This window comes from Branchiostoma lanceolatum, chromosome 2, assembly GCF_035083965.1.
Source record: "Branchiostoma lanceolatum isolate klBraLanc5 chromosome 2, klBraLanc5.hap2, whole genome shotgun sequence".
Classification (NCBI taxonomy): Eukaryota; Metazoa; Chordata; class Leptocardii; order Amphioxiformes; family Branchiostomatidae; genus Branchiostoma; species Branchiostoma lanceolatum.
Genome location: NC_089723.1, coordinates 2,719,044 through 2,742,314, shown reverse-complemented (window position 1 = coordinate 2,742,314; position 23,271 = coordinate 2,719,044). Strand labels below are relative to the sequence as shown.

Here is a 23,271-nt window from a genome sequence, read left to right as displayed (position 1 = left end):
GAGCAATAAGATCTCACAGGTTTATCACTATGTCTGTTGTGTTGTTCTGTGTTAGAAAACAGCTATCTAAGTTTGGGCGTATGAAACTGAATTCTAGGCGTAATGTACCAGCGACTGGTTTTAAAACTGCAGATTGTGTACCGTGTAACAAATAATCAACATAAGCGTTGCTACATAGCAACTTATCGGGAGATGTACATGTAACACTATACTGCTAAGACATGTCAATATAACGCCATAATTTTTTAATTGCTCTTAGATATTTCCCTTGCTAGGTGACTTGTTTGCCCATTCCACCAGACATTGCAAGCATTGCGCTATCTCGGTTAAACATGGGCGAACTTTGCAATGACGATAGATAAAGCGTAAACAACAATAAGTCCTAGGCTCTACCATCCTCCGCGGGTCGCTGGGAAAATGGTAGAAATTGGCCCAAATAGAGTCAATTGTATGAAGGGAGTTGGCTACTGAGATAGGGTCACAATATTGCAACCCTGCGAATGTTACCATCAATGGCCAAAGTCCCCCGGCAAATGTTCTCCCTATAGCCGGCGCGGTTAGTCTGGTAGAGACTAAATAAGTCCAGAGTCAGAGTCCAATAGTGTATGACCTCAGCCCTGCCGTTTGAATGTAAACATCACGTTGGCATTTTATTGAAGCATACAATAGACCCACATCTACCGATGTCATTACATTTGTTTTCTTAGGAAGAAAACGGCAAATCTGGAATCTTCACAGGTTCCAATTAACAGTGCAGAATGTCCAGCGTCCAAGACCTCACCGACGCGGACATAGATGCCATGAAGATGGGCAAACTTTTTAGGCTTCTCCGTGACTTTGGGGTGAACGAAGATGACCTAGATGACCCGAATGAGGCCAGAGAAACTCTCAAGCAAAAGTTTCAGGAGTTAAGAAAAGAAGTAGAGAAAGCAAGAACCCCTGAACAGGTTAGTCTATGAGTAGAGATTATGCATTTAAGTATTACTAAGTTAATCCAAAATTAAAAAGACAAAGACGCGAGAATCATACATTTATCGAGCTGCACACTTGTGGTCTTATCAAGAAGACATTTGTATACGAAAGATTCAGGTTCGGATCCTGGATTTTCAACGCATTGGATTATAGAAAATCTCCCGGGCAGGTTTCACTCAGAGTGCCTTGAATCTACACATTATGAGCATGCCATTGCCATGAAGTTGTTTTGTTTTTTAGTTACAGGTTTGCGATAGCAAAACCTGTTCTGTTTTTTGCATCCAAGGATGGGGGCAGCCATGTTGGATGTGACCATTTTATTTGGAGGGGTGTTTTTTGTCGCTAATGTTGGGTGTGACTATTTTGACGGAGGGGTGTTTTTCTTGCTAGTTTTCTTTTTTTGCGTTTTTGCTAATTTTTTTCTTGCTGTGGGTTGGGTGTGACCATTTTTACTGGAGGGATGTTTTTTCACTAATGTGTGGGTGTGATAGATGGAAGTTATTAGTGTGGTGTTGTTGTGACTTTGCCGTTGGCACAAATGGACACAATGCCCACTGTACTAAAGGACGAGCAAGGTCCACTGAGCATCATGTTGTTGTGGTCTTGTTGAAAAGTAAGGGACGACAAGATCCCCAACGATAGAGGGTTAATATAGATTTGTTATTTAATGTGATGTTGGATTAGAAAGTGTTGGAATCGATGATATTGGGGGTACTTTTTGTCGCTAGTTTTGGTTCCCTATATCTTTCCTAGTTTTGAGTTAGGTGTGACCATTTTGACCGGAGGGGTGGTTTTTGCCACTAATTTTAGCTTTAAAGGAGTCCTAAACTCCAGAAGGCGGTGTTATTTTCCACTAGATTATGTATCAATACATAATCAGCCGACTTTGTACAGAATTCCGCTTGTGGTGAATTACACAAGGTGTGTTTTTTAAAACAATATGATACTCACTAAACCCCTGCAGACCCTACCAGTGCATTCCCTATGCGTTAACATACATTTTTAAACGCGGATATTTTCGGTGTAAATGAGGGTGGTTAAGCACAATAAGAAGGCCAATTGTTAATAAGATATAAAAGAACACATAGCAAGAAGGGTTTTTCTTAACCACCCTGACATTCTTTTTGTAATCTAAATTTTGTCAGGCATTGTCAGGCACATTGTAAAAAACACATAGGCTGAGGGTCACCTGGGGAATTTGGTAGAATACTGAATGCTTTTGGATGCACACGGGACTAGTGAGTACTTTATCGTATACTGTAAAAATATTCATTTTTACTTCTTAAAATTACCATCCATTGGAAAATAACTCCCCCTTCTGGGCTTTAGGACTCCTTTAAGAGATGAATATTATTAGTGTGGTGGTGTTGTGACCTTGCCGTTGGCACAAATGGACACAAGGCCCACTGTACTAAAGGACGAGCAAGGTCCACTGAGCATCATGTTGTTGTGGTCTTGTCGAAAAGTAAGGGACGGCAAGATCCCCAACGATAGAGGGTTAATATAGATTTGTTATTTAATGTGATGTTGGATTAGAAAGTGTTGGAGTCAGTAATATTGGGCGTGATTGATCGGGGGATGTTTTTGTTGCTAATGTTAGTTTACGACCACATCAACGATAAAGAAATGACACAGAAACAAGGATTTCTGCACACTTAGCACGGTGCACACTTACCGTTATAAAACTGACTGATTGTGACTTCATAATGTTGCCTAATTACTACGATCCTTACTGAAGGTCTCTATTGCTCTTTTGACCTAAATTTCCTTGCCTTTGAAATCTCTTGTCTTTATACTGTCTTACTCTGTTTACACAACATTGATTACTTTATCGCTTCGCTGCAGTCCACTTAAACAAACGAATACCCGTCAAAGATGTCAAAGAATAACAATTATAGCACAACAATAGCAGACTTATTTTACAGTAACCGTTGCAAGTTCGGTAAGGAGTTGCACTGAAAGTTCTTGGACATTATGTGACGGAGTAAAATGTTACTGTTACTTGTGATTGCAATTGCATACACATTTGAATAGTGTTTCCACCATTCGTACATCCGGTTTGATTTGAGTTGTCATCGGCGAGGTTAACACTTGTATTTTCTTTGATATACATGCAAAATCAGCCACTAAAAGTCGCACAATAAAATAAACAATAGTATAGACAATACATTTTCGTTTAGATCAAATGACGTGGACAACATGTGCACGTCAGCGTGTGAATTCTCTAAATCGTGTCAGCTTTTCTCTGGCTGTAACTGCGCAATCATTTGGCTGCACACGGCTCTGATGCTGGTCAGGTATCCCCTGTGGCGTTCCTCCCTCATGTTCTCGGCGACTGTAGAAGTAGATGGTTGATCAGTTCTGTGGAGAATTCGAACATAAATATTGATGATATTGTATCTTGAAACAAAGGAAATGTTTTGATGAACCTTCGTGGTCCGAGAGAGTTAAGTAAATTAATGTTAAAATTTCTACGGTTTAAAGAAAATACTATAATCTGATTTAGTACACCCATATGACACAGTAACTTACTCTTCTTATATTATGTATGGCAAGCTGGAGGCATGAAATGTAATGATTCATGTCAAATAGTTTTCTATAGTTGATAGTTGACCTTTCCAACGATATTGTCACATAAGCCGTTTTAAGAATAATTTCAACAAAAGTCAAAATCTGATTAACAACAAACAATATAAGAAAATCTCTTCACCTTCCTTTATTTCCTATGACATCTTTCACCCCATGCCAGCCAGCTGTGAGGGACAGACATCTGTAGCTGGTACACAGCTTGTATTTATTCCTACCAGTTTCCACCAAGCCCCAAAGTCTGCTGTGATGGAAGGAAACATATATCAGAAATATCCAGTATAGTTGAGCAGGTATGAGCAGCTGGGAAATATAAAGATATCATCTGACTGACGAATATGATCTGCAACATGTAATGTATCGCTACCAATCATCATCCGAATTATTCAAAATGGCATTTATCAAAAATTGGGCGCGAACAGAGCAAAGCCCACTGGCTCTATATCGAAAAGTTCGATTGAGAGGAAACATAACAAGGAACCTATATAATGAGTAGAGTAGAGTAGAGAGTAGAGTCTTCAGTCAGGTAGGATGCATCACATCCAGTTTAGACCACTCCCTTGTAACACTTCTTTAGCCGACTGACACTGTGCATATAATAATGCATATATAAACATTTAGAACTTGTCCATGACTGAGTAAACAAACTGCTTGTAAGGTCACCGCTATTTCTACTTTCCTGTGATAACAGTTTAAGTGTAACAGCATATCCCCAGTAGTTATTTTTGCTGTCTGAAAGACTGACCGGCAGGGTCATGGCTGGTGACCCACACTCAGCCGCGACTTTAAAGTAAACCGTCAGTCTAGAAACCTGTTACCTAATGCTGAATCAGCTGCGTTCTCTTGACGATGCAAATTTACAGACATGAGGATCAGGATCCTTATAACAAGGCTGACCTCAAGGGTTGTGTGAACAGGTATGGGGATATCTCAAAAGTGACATTTAAATGAACTGTAATTGACATTGGGTCACACAGTTTGACATCCTGAATTAGTCTAAGAGAAGATATTTGATATCCTATCCGTCCGTCTGGATTACACGTGACAACATTTACGGATCATGATCAGAAGAGGAATATAGATGATCATATAGTATATATAAAGTTCAGTCATATAGTATGACTCATGTAAATTAACATGAGTCATACTATGTTATGAACGTTCTTGATTGACGTATCCAAAATATGTGTTGCACACGTGCCGTTAAGCCGGCGTCACAATTCATGCGAGCATCGGCCGATTTTGTAGATCGCCGGAAGCTCGCCGAATTTCAAATTCGCCCGAGTGTCGACCGTATTTTTCGCTGAAAACCTGCCCCGTCACAAATTGAACGGAGCTCGGGCGACGTCCGTCGAACACTAATAATCATAAATCCCACATAAGACGGTACAATGTCTTGGACACGGACGAAGTCAGAATCAACTGACCTGGTAACAAGCTCAAATTTGGACCAACTTTACTTTCTGAGTTGTGGCAAATCTGTCGGGCATGAGTGAAGTGGGTGGGCACACTGAAAATAATAACCTAAACAGGAATTTTTTTCATAAACCAATCCGACTCTAGCGCAGGAGCCACAAAGTCCACAGATCAGTCGTTCAACCCCGATCCAAACATTTTCAGCAAACGGAAATCGACCGAAGCTCGGGCGAACGCCGTCCGAGCTTCGGACGACCGTTGATAAGCCTATCGACGCCCTGCCGACGCCTGGGCGTGCCTCGGCAGACAAACATAGATCTATAATGACTCATCAGTGGACTTTCAACTAGTCATTTTGTGGAGGTAAAACTCAGGAAGTCAAGTCAAGCCTCAAAAGTCAAGCCCCAGTTCATTAATACATATAAATTGAAACATCCAAACTAATACACAGCCTCATTACCCCTAAGGATACCTACTGGCTGAGCTTCAAGGTGAATATTCAAGGTGAATATAATACCAAAAAAGAAACAAGAAGGATTGTCTTCGGAGTCCGCATTTTATCTATAATAAAATTGTTTCAATGAAATTTAACTTTGCAATTGACTTGTCTTTCATTAGAAAAGTTTGGCAGCATTCTTTGACAAGTTGATATTAGTATTAGTTAATATCAAAGTATTATTTATCATCTTATGTTATAAACCAAGCTGCCGTTACCATTTATTTATAAACAAGAAGGAGTTCGGCCGGAGCCCGTCCAAGCTCCCATCGACACCAGTAAAACGCTCGCCCGAAACACGCCTTACTTTTTATGAGTCGGCCGGAACACTGACGACGGTCGTCCGATTATTGTACAAAGCCCGTCCGAGGCTCGCACGAGGCCGAAGAGTTCGGGCTACCTCCGACCGACCAAAAATCGGATCTAAGATCCTCGGATGCCCGCCCGAATATTGGCCGAGCGCTGGGCGTTGCTCGGGCGAGCTACGGGCAAACTGTTGACGAGCTGTGCGAGTTCAAAAATCGTCGCCGAGGCCTCGCTGAATTTAAGCGCAGCTTCCAGTGACACGCGAACGTCGGCCGAGCTCCGAAAATTCGCCCGAAGCCCGTAGAATCGACAGGACGTCGGTCGTACTTCGCCCGAAAATCGCCATTTGGAGCTCGCCGACAAGTCGGCCGACCTAAATTCTTCATTTGTGACGGGGGCTTTATGCGTCGTTTGGGGACTTACGTTTTCTCTGAATACCAAGTCCCTTAGAGGCCTGGTGTGCCCCAGTTTTGGGACAGAGAAACTCGTATAAAGAATTATCTAAGCCAATCAATTGAATGTGGACGTGGTAATTGCCGGTAAAGATATCGGATATCTGAAAAGTGACATTTCCATGAACTATATGACATTGAGACCTGAATTGGAAAAGATATTCGATATCCCACAATGTTTCAGAAAGAGGAATACAGACATGACAGATAGTTTGTCCATTTTAGTATGAATTATGCAAATCAACGTTTAGTTTTGCAATTTTTCGACATCAAACAATGTTCCTGTTTTCTTTTGTTCCACTTGTCACACGATTGAAAGTCCTAAAGTTAATACCAACGATTTATGAATTGTTTTGCATTATTTATGAAAATTATGAAATTTGGAAAATTAACATTTCATGTTCTTCATTGAAGTATCTCAAATATGTGTTGTACAGGTGCCGTTATGAGTACTTTCTTTCTAAATACCATGTCCTCCAGATGCCTGGTGTGTCCCAGTTTTGGGACAGAAATACAGGGACATGAACAAAAAGGGCTTATCTATTCTAAATACGTGTAACTCTTCTCATTAAAGCGACAAGTTTAAAACTTATATACTGGCTGTTTTACACATGTCCGTCTGTAAATACTATAAGGGACAGCTACTTAACGTGGGGTACCAGGTTCAACATACAAACATCTCTACCGCTTCCGCCAGCCTGGCGTCGCCATAGCAACCTTGCAGACGACAGTAACCTAAAGGCCCCCTCTCACTGGGCTCCGGCACTGCGGCGGCACTGCCACGGCAGATTTTTACGGCACCGTCGCGTTTCTTCCACCAATTTTCATTTTCACTCTCACTGACGTGCGGCGCATTTGCGTTTGAAGCCCAGATGAGCAAGTTATTGAATGAACTTTATTGTTCGACAATCGTGTATGGTACAATATATGGCACTAAATCAACAATGCTGCAAGGCTAACTTATCCTACAATTATAAGTACAAAACATTATCGATAACAGTGTATGAATTACAATATAGCCATGTATGGATTATTTTTCCTTCGCTTTTAGGATGAAGTATAATGAAATTGACTTATGTAGGTGGTATAGGAGTTGGACATGACAACAATACATGGGACATATCGTTCTAGTTCTGTGTACCATATAGGCTGAAGTTTGTCTTGGTAGTAATACTTTGTAATAGCGCATCTGTCTCTTTGCCATAAGTGGGACAGACCATGACCATTACAAATTGAAATTTATCTTCAATATTTTCATAACATGTGGGACACAATCTGTGAGTGCCTGGTGTGTTGTGGTGTCGATCCTTTTCAACTTCTAGACAACGTGCGCTGATTCTCAGTGTAGTTATGCTTATTGGTCCATTATGATTTGATGTGATATAGTCTTCCCTACCAAAGTGATTTTTGATTTTATAAAATGTGTGGAGTTTACTAATGTTTCTAAGTGGTTCCCTCCAGCCAGGGAGAAACGTGAGTTTCACACTTTCTTTAAATGTATATCCAAAACGGTATTAACATTAACTGCGGGGCTAAGCCAAACATGTCTACATAATATGTCCTGAACGTGAGTAGCCCAGTCATTTTCTTCTTCGAATGATGAAGTGTTGTATGTTTTTTTTTAATAATCCTGTTAGTAGGTAAATTACTTAATCTTAGCGAGAGTATCTAATCAACTATGTTTGACTATCAACGATCCATAGGAATTCTTCTAATTCACCCCTTACGGCGAAACATTGAGTAAAATTTGAGATACAGTGCCTGACTGGTATATCAAGTTCAGCTTATCACTGTATGTCTTGAATGGCACAAGAGCAGGGCGAGTGCATGTAGACGAGTGGTTTGATTCCTTTCCTGAGCGACTAGTCTATCAACTTCCGTACTGGAATAAATGTACAATGCAGAGATTTAATTTTCAGTGGGATAAAGCAATATCCCAATGAAAATATCAGAGGATCTACAGCTACAATCCTCAACCTCACTACAATGCAGTGAATTAGGTTTAACCAAACTCTTAAACAGATCAATAGCTAGGGAAATGGACCGATTGCAGTTTCATGGTAGTGCTTTCAATTAATCAGAAATCGCAGTGCTGTCAATGGATCAAAATACAATGCAAAATTATATTAAAAAACGCATCAAAAATTGATTTCAAGTGATAAAAGGATTTTCACTTATGACACTTGGTGCAACAAAGGTAACATGTCATAGAATATAGGTATAACCTTGAAACTGACATATCACTTTTACACAATAGCGCGTGCGGTGAGCTCCCGGTAAGCTCCCGGCGAGCGCGCGGCACTTTGCCACTTGCGTTTTTTTTTCAAATTTTGAAAAAAAACGCCATTTCAACCGGCACGCCGGCGGTGTGGACCGGCACTGGTACGGCACTGAGACGTCACTAGGACGGTACGCTGAGGTCTGTGCACGGCACTGCGGCGGTTGCCATTTCCACGCTACCGCACGTTACCGCCACAGTACCGCAGCCCAATGAGAGGGGGCCTTTACCGCGACAGGTCGCTCTAAGGACGATGTGGGGCATGGATGTAAATACTTGCGTGGAATGGATCCGTCTAGCTTACTGTCGCCGAAGGTCATGGTGAGAATTTCAAACTATTTTGCTTTAAAAGAAATTACGCAACTGTCGATCATGGCAAACAAAGTTACGCACACTTGCCAAGTCGGAACTATCAAAGACATGTTCAGTGGAAACTCTCGATGTACGAGAAATGGTGTATACCGGTACGCTATTTACAAATCGGCACGGGGGATACCTGATCTATCTTCTTGTCACAGCTCAACGGGACACACCTGATAAATTAATTTCAAAGTTCATTCATAATGTGATCGATTATACATGTGCCTTCAGCTTTTTGAAAATAAGTTTTAACAGGGGATTAGGAGGCGATGTTCTAAATCAGCGTTACTGATACAGGGGTTAACTTGCTCTTTATAAACAGTGGAAAATAAAAAGTGCCACTAGTCGAAGTGGGGCATTTGAAGTTTTCAACATTCGGTGTTACTTTCGCTATTTTCTCAAACGAATTGCGCCAGACAACACCCCGGACACTACAGCACGCGTTCGCCTCAATGGGTTACTCACTTTAATATAGCGGCAAGAAAATATAGCGGTTTGGGGAAAATGGAGTAGGTCACGGTACTTAATTCTAACGGTGGGAACAAACATTACTGTCTCAAACATTAGTGATGAAAAATTTGCGGTGATAACATTTTAGCTGTTGACTAGTGACCGTTTAACCAGCTAAAATTAAGTTCCAGTTGACAAACAAGAATTACGGTATTGATATATACATATATGTTGCAAGTTGATATTAAAACAAGACATCAAATGAAAGGTAAGGTTGGGGGAATCATCACATAAATTTAAGACGGATTGTAGCATGATCATTGACTATTCCACGATCAAAAGTTATTGTGCGTATGTATGTATAGATATAGTAGACCTAACGAAAGTCGCTGTACTTTTGTTGTGTCAATAAAAATTCTTGTATAACTCGGCCATCAATCAAGTCTACCGACAGAACAATACGCTTTATCTTTGAAACGAATAGATCTTGCAGACATAATTCATACATGTAATGATTTGCTATACGATCCGATATTATACCACGTATACCCCAAAACCACGGGGTGGCGACCTCACAGCGATTTAAAATTTGACAGAGCGCTCACTGAAATTCATTGATAATTATGAACGAGTAATTTTACGCCTTGTGTATTTTGCTGTCCTTTCAGTCAGACATCTACATCCTGCATGATATCCCAAGCATGAAGTCAATGATTACACAAATCCAACTTAGGTCGCAGCAAAGTCGCAGCGCGATCGCCGTCTAGTGGAATGGGGGCCTTAGTGCGATCGCCGTACGACTGTAAATACAGAATATAGTTTCTCAATACTTAAAATTCAGCACCAGGTTGATTTGTATTCTTAAGTGTAAAAACTCTGCTGCAAGTTCAAAAACAGAAGAGCTTCAGCCAATCGTTTGCCAAAAAAGTAGGTTTCTGCTTACCCAGCTATTCATAGTTCCTCCAAGACCCAGTAACACCGCGAGCGTGTGTGGATTGTATTCTGCGGCGGTTTACCTTCGCGGTGTCGGCCCTGCCGCCCAGGTTCAGGTTCGTCGCTTGCTTCTGGGAGAGTGGGCCGTCTCTAGACCTGTCAAACATATTTATACGGACATCAACTTTTTTTTACATTTTGGGAGTGGTTACACAACTGAACTGACCAATCAGTTATATGATCTAGAGATGCAATGTTAATATTCAAAACAGTTTAAGACGAAACAACACTGAGGTCGAGGTCACGCCACTTAGTGAAAGTAGACTACACTTAGCGACAAAATGAACAGTAAGGGTAACAAACAACACATAGGTACTCTTACTAGAAACTCTAGGCTCTATCAAAGTACAATTCGTTCTTAAAGCAAGGTAGTATATAGATAGAAATTGAAAGGGTTCACACACCTTTTCTGTATCCATTCGCATCTTCGTTTTGATCAACAGCGCTGCACCAGAAACCAGCTACACACACAGCTCTCCAGCCACCAAATAACCAAATTGAAAAGGGTTCTTTGTTCCCACTTCTCTGTGACCTTGTGCCTGTAATTGGCAGCCTGGCCCTGTTTCAAGGACAGTCTGCTGGCGGCGGCACATGGGAAGTTAACTGATACCTCTTCTGTCTGGACATGTTTGGGTCAACAGTACAGGAGTCTTACGGTGGCCTTGGAATGCATACGCCAATGTACTGCGTCAGGGTGTAACCGAAGAAATGCATGTTTATGTGTGTGTAATATCTTTATTTTCATGCTTAAAGATTATGACGTATAAATGGCAAGAGTGACGGACCAAGGGTAACGGTGACGGATTAAGGTTTATGGTGACGGATTAAGGGCAAGGGTACCGGACTAAGGGCTATGGTGACAGATTAAGGGTTATGGTGACGGATTAAGTACTATGGTGACGGGATAAGGGCAAGGTTGAGGGATTAAAGGCTTTCCTGACGGATTAAAGATTGTTATGACGTATACAGGGCAAGACTGACGAATCAAGGGTTACGGTGACGTATTAAGGGTTATGGGGATGGATCATTGACTATGGTGATTGATTAAATGTATCGAATTAAGGGTTATGTTGTCGGATTAAGGGTTATGGTGACGGATTAAGGGTAAGGATGACAGATTAAGGGAAAGGGTGACGGATTATGGTCTCTGATGGTGGATTTAAGGACACGCTGATGGATAAAGGTTTGTGGTGATGGATAATGGGTTGTGGTGACGGATTAAGTGCTATGTTGAGGGGATTAAGGGCAACGCTAACGGATTAAAGACTTTCCTGACGGATTAAAGATTATCATGACGTATTAAGAGCAAGAGTGACGTATTAAGGGTTGTAGGAACGGATTAAGGATTATTGGGTCGCATTATTGGCTATGGTGACGGATTAACGGCAACGGTGAAGTATTTAAGACTTTCGTGACGGATTAAGGCTTATGGTGACGGAGTAAGGGCTAGGATGACGGATTAAGGGTTACAGTGATGGATTAATGATGAGGATGACGGATTAAGAGAAAGGGTGACGGATTAGGGTCTCCGATGGCGGATTAAAGGATACGCTTGACGGCTAAAGGTTTATGGTAACGGATTAAGGGAAAGAGTCATGGATTAAAGCCTATGGTGACGTATTAAGGGTTGTGGTGAAAGATTAAGTGCTATGTTGAGGGGATTAAAGGCAACGCTGACGGATTAAAGACTTTCCTGACGGATTAAAGATTATCATGACGTATTAAGGGCAAGAGTGACGTATTAAGGGTTATGGGGACGGATTAATGATTATGAGGTCGGATTACTGGCTATGGTGACGGATTAACGACAACAGTGAGGTATTTAAAACTTTCGTGACGGATTAAGGCTAATGGTGACGGAGTAAGGGCTACGGTGACGGATTAAGGGTTACAATGATGTATTAATGATAATGATGATGACGGATTAAGAGAAAGGGTGACAGAATATGGTCTGTGCTGTCGGATTAAGGGTCATGGCGACAGATTAAGAGTAAGGATGTTCATGTACCACCGGAAGAGTTCATTCTCCCAAGGGGGTGGCTTTTACAAAACAGTCCATTTAAAAACAGTCATTTCTTGCAAGGGGAGGGAGATGAAGTGAATTATGCTGTACTTCAACTACTTACTTAGAAATGTTACCTTTCCCCCACATTAGTTACACTAAAACGCAAACCTGTTCATATTTGCTGAAGCAGCTAATATTTATCTCTAGTTTCCATGTGCTTTTTCACCCATGAGCACCTGATACTCTGCTAGGTTGTCCAAATGATGGCAGACGTAGCCAAGCGTTACAAAACCCAGCGGGAACTCCTGCTGCAGTGCTGTCAGGACATTAGAGACTACCTGCCCCAACTGGATCAGAGCGAAAGAGACAAGCTTGACGCACACTTCCAGCGTGACGTCATGGAAATCTTGGAGGATATAAGAGAACAATTGAATAAGGATGAATGTCCACTGCTTGTGGCAGGTAACCGGGCGTTGACATAGTTCATGTTAACGTTTTTCTCAATGGTACCATTATATGCCGCGATCAATGACTACATAACAAAACACAAGATACACTATCTTTCTTGTTCAAACGACGCTTTTTGTGGATGTTTGATGCCAGTGTTTAAAGGTGTCGAACTTAAAGTATAGACGTGTTGCAAAAATAAAATAAAGTTTTGTTACGATTTTTACTTATCGTCCACGGTAGATACATTTTAATTCTCATCATTGTCTCAATTATAGTTTTCTTCTTAAAACTATTACTATCAGCATTGTTATCGTCATAATTGATATAACTATTATCTAACCCAGGAGAATTGTCTGCCGGTAAGAGCTCATTTCTGAACCTGCTGCTTGGAGACGACATCCTGCCTGAGGCGCATCTGAGCAGCACTTCCACTATCTGTGAGCTGAAGTACGGAGCGACCAGGCGAGCGGTGGTCTACCTCAGGGGACCAGACGAAGCCACAGGGTCAAGACAGGTCACATCGAATGTGGATCTCAGTGAAGACCTTCAAGAGTGCAGGCAGCAGCTGGCACGCTACATCCACTTAAAGAGGAGAGACAGGACCACTTCAACGGTCACAAAAATTGAGATCTTCTGGCCACTCGACCTTCTCAGGGTGATTATTTTGTAATAGAGCTAGGTTTTCAGACCCTTGTATGCAGTTAAGAGATTATGGCTAGATGATAATGATTGTATATTGGTCAGAAAATACCCGTGCAATGGTAGCCAGTGCTGAATGGCTGCAGGGTTTACAATCACAGATACATATTTTGCTCTACACTTGCACTTTGTAGAACTGTCGCAAGGGTCTGGGAGGCTGCCATTAGGCGCCAGCAAGTTGCCTCAATACGACCTTCCCCAATCGAAGTCAGGTACCCATTTACACCTGGGTGGAGTGAGGAAAGCCGTGTTAAGTGTCTTTCCCAAGGCCACAACATCGGAACATACCGGTCGTTTAGAACCCGGGACCTCTCGGTTCTGGGCGAAACACCCTACCGATTGCGCCACACGATGCCACCATCCATCTATGGAATGTCTGGCGTAGATATAGGATGATCGTTCTAGGATTGAATGTGGCTACATTAGTTAATCCGTTACCGTTCTTCCTCAGGGAGGAGTGACGATCGTGGACAGTCCGGGAGTCGGCGAGAGCGACATGATGGACGAGATCATAGCGAGATACATCCCGTCAGCCTTTGCGTTTATCTACATCATCGACAGCTCTAGGGCCGGCGGAGTACAGCAGGACAGGGTAAGGCAGCTGTTTCTTCTCCTTTACGATACGAAATCAACCAGACGACGTGACGTAGACAACGTATCTCTGCCAATTACGCATTGCCACTAGTGTTTCCCTAATTAACTAAGTATGTGGGGCTCTGATTTAACAGACACAGTTCAGTGTCTACATTGTACCATCTTTATTATGACATTCCCATTATTCAAACCCAAATTATAGTAGTGCTTTTTCATTAAGCATGTGAATTACAACATAATTTTCAGAAAGAATTTTACTCCTTAGATAACATGAGTTGTGCTTTGTACATAGTTTATTCAAAATTACAAGCTCAACGACAGTTTCTTGTGTATTCGTTTATATTTACAGTTCGGACGCCTACTGCTGAAGTGTAAGGATCACGGTGCACGGTCCGAGCTGGAGGAGTTCGACCTCAACAAAGCCATTTTCGTCTGCAACAAGTGGGACCAGGTACCGCCAGTGGAGAGGGAGGAAGTTAAGAAAGAAACCGCCCTGGCATTGGGGGAGATATGGAAGGGGCTTCAGGAGTCCCAGATCTTCATTCATTCAAATAAGGTACGTTTTGAAAATCTGAAAATAAAGTAAGCTATTTATTTTCCCTTACTTTCTCTTGTTCTTATGTAGGAACGTTGATATAAGTAGAACTTGAAAAAGTACATCTTTATTGGTATTTTTGTGTCGTGTAAGAGAAAGGTAGTATGCTGACAATAGTAGTTGTCACTTTTCATCAATATAAGGACCTGGAATTCTTCTGGATACATATCTTAAATAGTTACTTAGCCTTAGGCTTAAACATTCATTAACCTGTGACTGTCAATCAGCCAGGTAGCAAGATTACATGACAAATATTCCGTTCAGTTATCATCATCATTCCTTTCATTAATGAAAGTACTCAATATTTGTAGGAAGCCCTTAAGGGTGGCTATTGGTCAGCAAACTACACCAAGGTCTTGGACGGTATCTATGAGCTGCTGCCAAAGAGTCTGGACCACAAGGTGTCTACTCAGTACAGGTAACCTTTTCTTTTCATGATTTAGCTTCTCTTCAATTCGCCAATGTATCCAATGCATAAGCACTGTATTGCAAACCCTAGGTCCTCATTTGCATATATTATGTCAGTTAATGATCTTGTCTACCCAAATAACACATGTTGGTCAACTTATGGGAGTCCTATCTCAGCAAAGAAGGCTATTCTGGTATTTTCTTATCAGTTATGCAAATAAGGTCCTGGTTTGTATAGTTAATGCTTGATGATATTCAACCTTCCTCTAACTTCAAAATACCGCAAGTATCAAATACCACTATGAAATTATAGCATTCTCTCGTTACTTATGCAAATCATGTCCTCATTTACATAATTTGAAGTATGAATGGACGTTCCTCAGTTACAGTTCTCAGGTCATATGTTTGAAAGCCCAATCATGAAAAGCAGTGCCCATCTGTTGACAACATGCCCAACTGGTGTCCTTGTATCAAGTCAAATCGAGTCAAAGCCTTTATTAATATACAAAGCCTTTGTATATACATCAAATAACATGAATAGCGCATCAAAAGGGAATTTTAAGTTTTCCTCATTAACTATGTTAATAAGGCTCTGATTTGACAAAATACATCTCATTGTGTCAATAATCGCATATGGTACATGGAGTTATCCTCCTCCAAAGTGTCAACAAAAAAGGTCAACGGCAGCTCCAAACACGCCGCTATGGAGCCCAAACTTACACCACTTCCGCCCTGCTCCAAGAATTATCCACCACTGAGAAATCATGACCATAACACATCCAGAAAACTGCATCACAAACTTCAAAGTAGCCACTACCCACCTACCAAATATCATGGCCGTGCATCAACAGCTTCTCGAGCTGCGAGTTATAATGCTAACAAAATACAGAGACATACATACTGTGACACAAGATCCAATGCAGTACTGTAGAAAGCCTCCAGGAGGCCCATTCTTGAAGTTAACCTTTGTCTTCATGATACCCACCCACCTACCAAAAATCCTCCCATCAACAGCTTCTTAAGTAATGCTGTGTACACTAGTACTCCATAGTCAAACAAAAGATATAACCTACTGACGAAGGTACATATTGTCGGGAGACTTTGTATAGGCTAACCAAGATTTAAATTGGAGAAGACAACAGGTATCCAAACTCTAGTCTACTGTAGCCTCTAACAGGCTCGGCGAATCGCTGGGAAAACTGTAGAAATTGGCCAAATAGAGTGAATTGTATGAAGGGAATGGGCTACGGAGAGAGGGTCCAATAGGCAATCCTAGTGCGGATGATAGAACTCGGCAAAGAAAGTTAACAAATTGGCCAGGAGAGTCCACGGGAAGATTAACATAAAACTGCGCCAGCGAATGAAACCCTCCATGGCCAAATTCCCCCGGCAAATGTTCTCCCTATAGCTGACGAGGTTAGTCTGGTAGAGATTAAGTCTACTGTATATTACATTGATTAATATTAGACATTTCATCATCATCATGTCGGGCGGGTTGCCCGGACTAAGTCAAACCTCTTCCTCCATTCGCTACGGTCCGCCATTAAGTGCTATATGAAATAAACATGAGTTAAACGAGCCCACACCTTCACAAAAAAATGAAAGTTACCACATTTGCATAAATTATTACTGATTATAGCTCTACAAATAAGCGTCTTATTAGCAAGATTCATATGAATTCATTATCTCCTCTTTCTAAGTCCCATGTAGCAAATATCGTTCTGCAGGAAACTACTGTCACAAGTTTTTATCAATTATTCCAATGATATCTAACTTAGCATAATTCTTATGTGATGATATTCACCTTTTTCTTACCTACATGCTTAAATAGTATGAGGTCACCATTAAGATATTATACCATATTCCCAATTATGCAAATTAGGTCATCATTTATATTCATTAAAGTTCCCCTCAGACCTTATTTATTATGCATATCAAGTCTACATTTGCATGATACACATACCATTACGTTGGTATTCATCAAAGCTTTAAAAAAAAGGCATCCGTCCGTTTTTTACTTAATTAATATCCTCTTCCAATGTATACAAAAGCTGCTAGAGGCCCAAATGATGTCACTTCTTTCTGAGTGCAATTTACCACTCATAGGTCATGACTGCAGCATACCCAAAACGCGACATATCAAAACCGAACTTTCTGATGCAGTACCTAGAAGCAACGCCAGGGGCCCAGAGTCTAATCATTTCCTCGAAAGAACACGACCCAACCACATACGAAATTTAATGATAATACATCGATAGTTTCATGATGTTATGATGTTCATCCACATATCATCATACAAACGCTACCAGAAATATAGCCTTCTTGACAATCATTTTCGAACGTTTCGAAAGTAACCTAACAACTACAACTGAATATATTATCTAAAAAGTTCAGACGTTTCAGACAGAAATTGATGACATTCACGATAAACAATTCGATGAGGACAAGTGCAATTATTCCGACTGACGTTCTAAAACCAGTTCACCGTGTGTGTGTGTGTGTGTGTCTGTGTGTGTGCGTGTGTGTGCGTGTGTGTGTCTGTGTGTGTGTGTGTGTGTGTGTGTGTGTGTGTGTGTGTCTGTGTCTGTGTGTGTGTGTGTCTGTGTGTCTGTCTGTGAAGACGATTACCCGAGAAGGCCTCGGTGGGTTGTCTCTATATAAGTCTTGATGAGACCTCAAAGTTTAAGGTTTTGTGCTCCCTGGCGGCGTGGTACTTTCGGTTTGGGTATCTTTCCATCTGAAAGCACCCTGACTAAATTGGAGTGGCAGATGGGACACGGAACACTCTTGCACACGGGACGAAGTGACACAGGTGTGAGCCCCTTTACAGCAACATTTGCCGACTAACGTAAGTCTTAGCTTAATATACCTAATGCGTATGACCTTTTTAACCTAGGCGAATGGTAAATATTCTGAAAGAGGTACTGACATACATCAACCTGAAACGGAATGACGCGTACCGGAATCTCGACGAGGGAGAGCGTCACAGGGTCTACAGAGAAGCTACATCCAAGCTTGCACTGTTTGACGAATATACGTCTCACAAACTTCAAGAATTGAAAGATTTCCTTAAAGATGCAACAGAAAAATTATCGTCCTGCATATACGTAGCCGTAGTCAAGCAAAAGGAAGGATTGCGGAAACATCTCCCCAAAGATCGCATGGAAACAAGCGAAGCAGTGGGAAAGCTTGCTTTGGCGATCGAACACCACCTGTCTGGGGATCAAGAATTCAAAGAAATCATAAAAGATGCAGAGGAAAGGTTTTCATCTAAACTACAAAGAATGGTCAACGAAGTGAACCATGAGTACCATGAAAGCATCAGGCCAGTAACCGAACGAAGGTGCTCACTGTACGTAAAGACCTCGCCGTTCCAGGAACTGATCAGACAGATAAAAGGCAACTTGCGACTGTCCACCGGCGTGACGTTGGATGCATCCAAATTATCATCTAATGAATTGGACACTGAATTGAATAAGATGGCCAAAAACAAGCTTGAGCGGTCAGTCAAGCTGGTGGAAAGTTTTGAGTCAGACTTACAGGCGATGAAAGAAGTGGATAAACGCCTTATCGAAGACCGTTTCCAGGAGACAAGAAGCCAGCTGGATCTGGCCGAGAAGTATGAGCCACAGGTATCCAGGATCACCCGTCTGCTTGGCCGGCTGGTCATGGTAGAGCTGACCGAGATGAGGGAGTACGAGTTCGACTTGGAGAGCATCGTCGGCTGGCCTGACCCGAAGAACAGGATCGGCGGTGGGTCCTACGGTGAGGTGTACCGGGTACAGGTCCAGCGGGATGGGTCACCTGTCCGAGCTGCGCTGAAGATCGGAATCCTGCCGTACGATATAACTACAGAGGAGAACGCCTGGGAATTCATCACAGAAGAGGACAACCTACGGTAAGTTTAAAGATAGAAATGTTTAGTACATGTGTATGTTTACAATTCTGTCTAATGTTTGACTGTTCAATGGAATGTCAGGAGTAGTTGCTTTCAAGGATAATAGAAACCGTTGCAAATTTAAAAGAAAGTATCAAATTGAATGCTTTTTACGACTTTCCTCGAAGTTAATTTTTCTTTCCATAGAAAGCTGAAGGGTGATCACATAGTGGAGTACTACGGTACCGCTTTGAGGAAGGAGGAGAGAGGGCTGAGGTTGGGACTGATCATGGAACTGTGCGAGGGGACACTGGAGGACAGGATCATAGGACCAAAGTAAGGCAAAAATGTATCATTATGTTGCATCGACTAGAGGTTTAATTTGGTGTCTACTGGTCTGCATGAATTAGAGCCCGGAATGACTTTAAGTAACCTGTGCATATTTCCAGCAGTAAGGAACAAATTAGAAGAATTGATTCAATGATGGTCGTAGTATTTTCAAGGAATGCTTAGTATCAAATCAACATGCAGTAATTACATTTTTTGTTCCAATTTAGAGAGCACAATCCGACCTTTTATGATGAGGACGACGCCAAGAAGCAACAAGCTTTCCGCTACATCAAAAACAAAGCTATACAATTGTGTGAGGGACTCAGGGCCATTCACAAGGCAGGGTACATCCACAGGGACCTCAAGCTGACCAATATCCTGGTCAGTCTTGTAATAGATAGTTTCATTGCAAGTACAATGTTGCATTTCTTTTTGTTCTTTCCTAATGTCTACAGGGGAGACCTTGTGCTAATTTATCATCTGTTAGAAGGTGCGAGCTAGAGGTTTGCGGACGGTTGGTAATGATATAACATCCAAAATTAATCACTATATATAAAACATATTTCAATCAGCAGTTTTGCCCCATTTCCTCCAATTTGTCTTCTCTCTGGCAATCATCCTTAGCTTCTGTCGGTTTCTTTGCTGTTGCAATGGTATGTAAGACTCCGAGCCGTCGATTATACAGTGGACAAGGTTGTACATACGGCTAATAATTCTGTACTTGTCCAACATCTGCAGGTAACTGCAGCAGATGTTGTTAAGCTGGCCGACGTTGGTGTGACAAAGAGAGAAGTGGACGTGACCGGTACAGTGACAGGCACAGCCACCTACGCAGCACCCGAAGTGAAGGAACGGAAGGTGTACGACAAGAGTGCAGACATCTACAGCCTGGGGCTCATACTGTGGGAGATGTGGTATGGACAGAGCGTCTGTGACGCAACGGTAAGAATCACAGTCCTCTTAATATTCTTCGCGTTATTGGTTCATTTTGATGTGGCTTGTGGTAGCTGGAGTTTGGTACAATCAGTTTGAATGCATGCACTGATCTTGACGTGGTCATACAATTGGCTAAATGCCGTACCATGACATAGCTTTCCCTACCAGGAACAACTTTGAGCATAAGATAAATGAAATGCTCTGATATAAACAATGCAGGTAGCTATGGAGCCCATTTCAACATAACAATTAACATTACATCTGTATACGGACTATGCAGCACATGATAAAGTTGAGATTGTGGATCAAGCGTCCGAGCATTGACTTTTGTTACTTCCCCACAGCATTATTTGAAAGGTGCGTCAGGGGGTGAGGCCATGATGATGCCACACTATCCTCCAAAGTATATCCACCCCATCCCAGAATGGACATCTCTGGTCCGAGACTGTATGAACACGGACGCGACAAAGCGACCAACGGCGGTGGAGTGTCTCCAGAGGATCAGGGGCATGGAGATGGAGGACAGTCCCAACTCTGTTATGTACCAGACAACCCGTATCTAAATGCCTGTGTGTGTAGAAAAAAAGAACATATATGTACGGTCACATATGACGGCAATGGTGATTATTTGTTATTAGGCAAACGGACGAGAGCAAATAGGACTGAAAGTATCTAGCGTTAATTAAGGGTAATAAAAATGAAAATGTCTAGATCTATAAGCACAGAAATAAATGAAACAGAGAAAACTTCGTAACCTTATGTTATCAAAGCCTGCTAGTGACCTTCAAAGACTTTATTGTCAGTTTGAAGATTTAATCATACACATGCCCATTCGAAGGACTGTAACGCAGCGTGTAAGTTCAGAGCAGCCACTTTAGATGGGATTTGCACTCCCTCAGTAGTCTTTGTGACGAAGAAGCTGGGTTGGTAACGATTTCGTACAAGACCCAGATCAACAGCATCATCAAGCACGACCCCTGGCGTTTCGACCTCGCATTGTAGTGAAGCAACCGACAGTGGCTACTGACTGCATGTCACTTTTGAGTAATCCCCTAGTCTCCAAGCAGATCTATCGGTGGCCTATTTGAATCTGCCTTGCCATCGATAGATCTGCTCAGAGATTAGAAATCCACATTTTCTATTGTTTCTTTTACCTTTTTGGTTTAAACGTAATACTATGTAGACCTGCTCATTTGTGCATTATGTACTCGAGTGTGACTTCCTTTGATATATTCTCATTAATACTTTGTACTCCCTTTGATACGTAACCTACAACGCCAGTGTTTAAGGTATGATTTGCATTGTGCATGATGGTCAACCCTGTGTGGCTCATAATTGATGACTTGGGTAGGTATTACGTACATGTACCCTATCCTTTTACAAGACTGTTTATAGATAGCACTGGATATGCAACTACCAACTATTGCACTGCCATTGGAAAACTCTGATAAGGGGGTGATTGCAAAGATGGAAAATGAAGACTTAAGGGGCAAATGCAGCAGCAATTGACATTGTATTTAATGAATTAGAATCCAACAAGACGAGACAAATATCATTAGTGATTGAATTGAATTGACAGAATAGGAACTTGCAATTGTTTTTCATCATTTTAGATGCATTGTCTTGACTCATTTTCGTTATCATGTTAACCTTCTTATGAGTTTGAAATGAACGTTCTTCTAGTAGTATCATCTTCATATCAAAGGAAATAAATTGTGCTTACAAAATTAACAACGGCCTGATTGTACCTTAATGGAGGAGATTAAGGACATTAGATAACTGTAGCCAGGCGAGTTAGCGGGGCAGGAAACACTAATGAGTGTGCCTACACTGTAATGTCTGGTACCAACATTGTCATCAGCACTCTAGTTCCCCTAATAGTCTTGACAGTGGTCTTCACTTGCCGAAATGGTTTTGGAATTTTGACGTCTTTTACGTGCTACGTTCGTGAAATTCAATATTTCATGTCGGCCACATTTATTGAGAGTAAATTCCCAAATACATGTAAGTGTACCTACACTGACACGTCTGGTACTAATATACTTATCAGCACTCTAGTTCGTCTAATAGTGTTGACAATAGTCTTCACTTGCAGGATTAGTTTTAAAACCTTTACGTACCGTCTTTCACGTGTTACGTTCGTGAAATTCAATATTCCATTTAGGCCGCATACATTGATAGTCAATTCCCAAAGAATCGTACATACGTACACTGAAACATCTGGTACTAATATACTAATATACTTATCAGCACTCTAGTTCCCCTAATAGTGTTGACAATGGTCTTCACTTGCAGGAATGGTTTGGGAACTTTGGCGCACCGTCTATTACGTGCTACGGTCGTGAAATTCAATATTCCATTTTGATCACATACATTAATAGTCAATTCCCAAATACGTGTTGCAAATTGTATTGACTACCCCTACGTTATCTGACATATTGACAAGCCATTTGTCAAGTATTGCGCACGTGAAACTTATACTAAACAATTGGTCCTGGTGGTCGCTTATGAACTTATGAAAGGTGTCAATGTTTAAAAGGGCCGGAAGTTTGATGTACGGATGAAATTTGAGGTAGCAGGAAGTAGAGATAAAGAGGGTGGGCGATTCGAGGAACGAGATGACTGGAAAGGATGAAGATTGGCATCAGGACGGAAACTTGAAAAGTTTGTGGCTACGTGGGTGCTAAAGAAAACCCACTGGCAAGGGAAGTGCGTATGAAGATATAATCAACTATTATACATATGGCACAAACTAGAAGTTCCTTCAAAGTGATAATTTTCTTCGGAGAGGCGTTAGTGAACTAAAATGTCTAAATGGTTCAAGGAAATCGTAACACGAAGTGACTTTTCCATGCCCTTCACACTATCGTGTCGAAGAACACACTAAGACTTAGGACAATGTTAACACACAAGCGACAGTGTCATCAAGCCATGAGCAACGTGCTTAGAAAGTCCTTTTCTACACTAGCCGTACAAAGTGGAACTCGCCATAGTATCGTTGATGGCGCGTAGATTAGAACCTTTAAATACCACCTGACATGGCCTCTACATCAGATATTATCATAACA

General features: G+C 41.5%; 1 protein-coding gene and 1 long non-coding RNA gene across 2 annotated transcripts; one reads left to right on the top strand and one right to left on the bottom strand.

The window, feature by feature from the left end:
• Positions 1-695: 695 nt before the first annotated feature.
• On the top strand, positions 696-22,440 carry LOC136427187 (uncharacterized). The gene is made up of 11 exons (XM_066415962.1): positions 696-947; positions 12,566-12,776; positions 13,109-13,419; positions 13,915-14,055; positions 14,407-14,613; positions 14,964-15,070; positions 17,957-18,958; positions 19,145-19,273; positions 19,495-19,648; positions 20,006-20,209; positions 20,548-22,440. The coding sequence occupies exons 1-11, from the start codon at positions 759-761 to the stop codon at positions 20,764-20,766; spliced, it is 2,874 nt and encodes a 957-aa protein (XP_066272059.1). The 5' UTR covers positions 696-758; the 3' UTR covers positions 20,767-22,440.
• LOC136427186 (uncharacterized) lies at positions 2,313-10,908 on the bottom strand. The gene is made up of 4 exons (XR_010754379.1): positions 10,714-10,908; positions 10,260-10,405; positions 3,683-3,802; positions 2,313-3,333 (listed from the first exon to the last, which is right to left on the bottom strand). It is a non-coding gene; the product is annotated as an uncharacterized lncRNA (long non-coding RNA).
• Positions 22,441-23,271: the final 831 nt, after the last annotated feature.

Coding starts and splice junctions, on each gene's coding strand:
- LOC136427187 (XM_066415962.1), top strand. CDS start 759: ATGTCCAGCGTCCAAGACCTCACCGACGCGGACATAGATGCCATGAAG. Junction 12,777..13,108: donor ATGTCCACTGCTTGTGGCAG/GTAACCGGGCGT, acceptor TATCTAACCCAG/GAGAATTGTCTGCCGGTAAG. Junction 15,071..17,956: donor AAGGTGTCTACTCAGTACAG/GTAACCTTTTCT, acceptor TTTTTAACCTAG/GCGAATGGTAAATATTCTGA.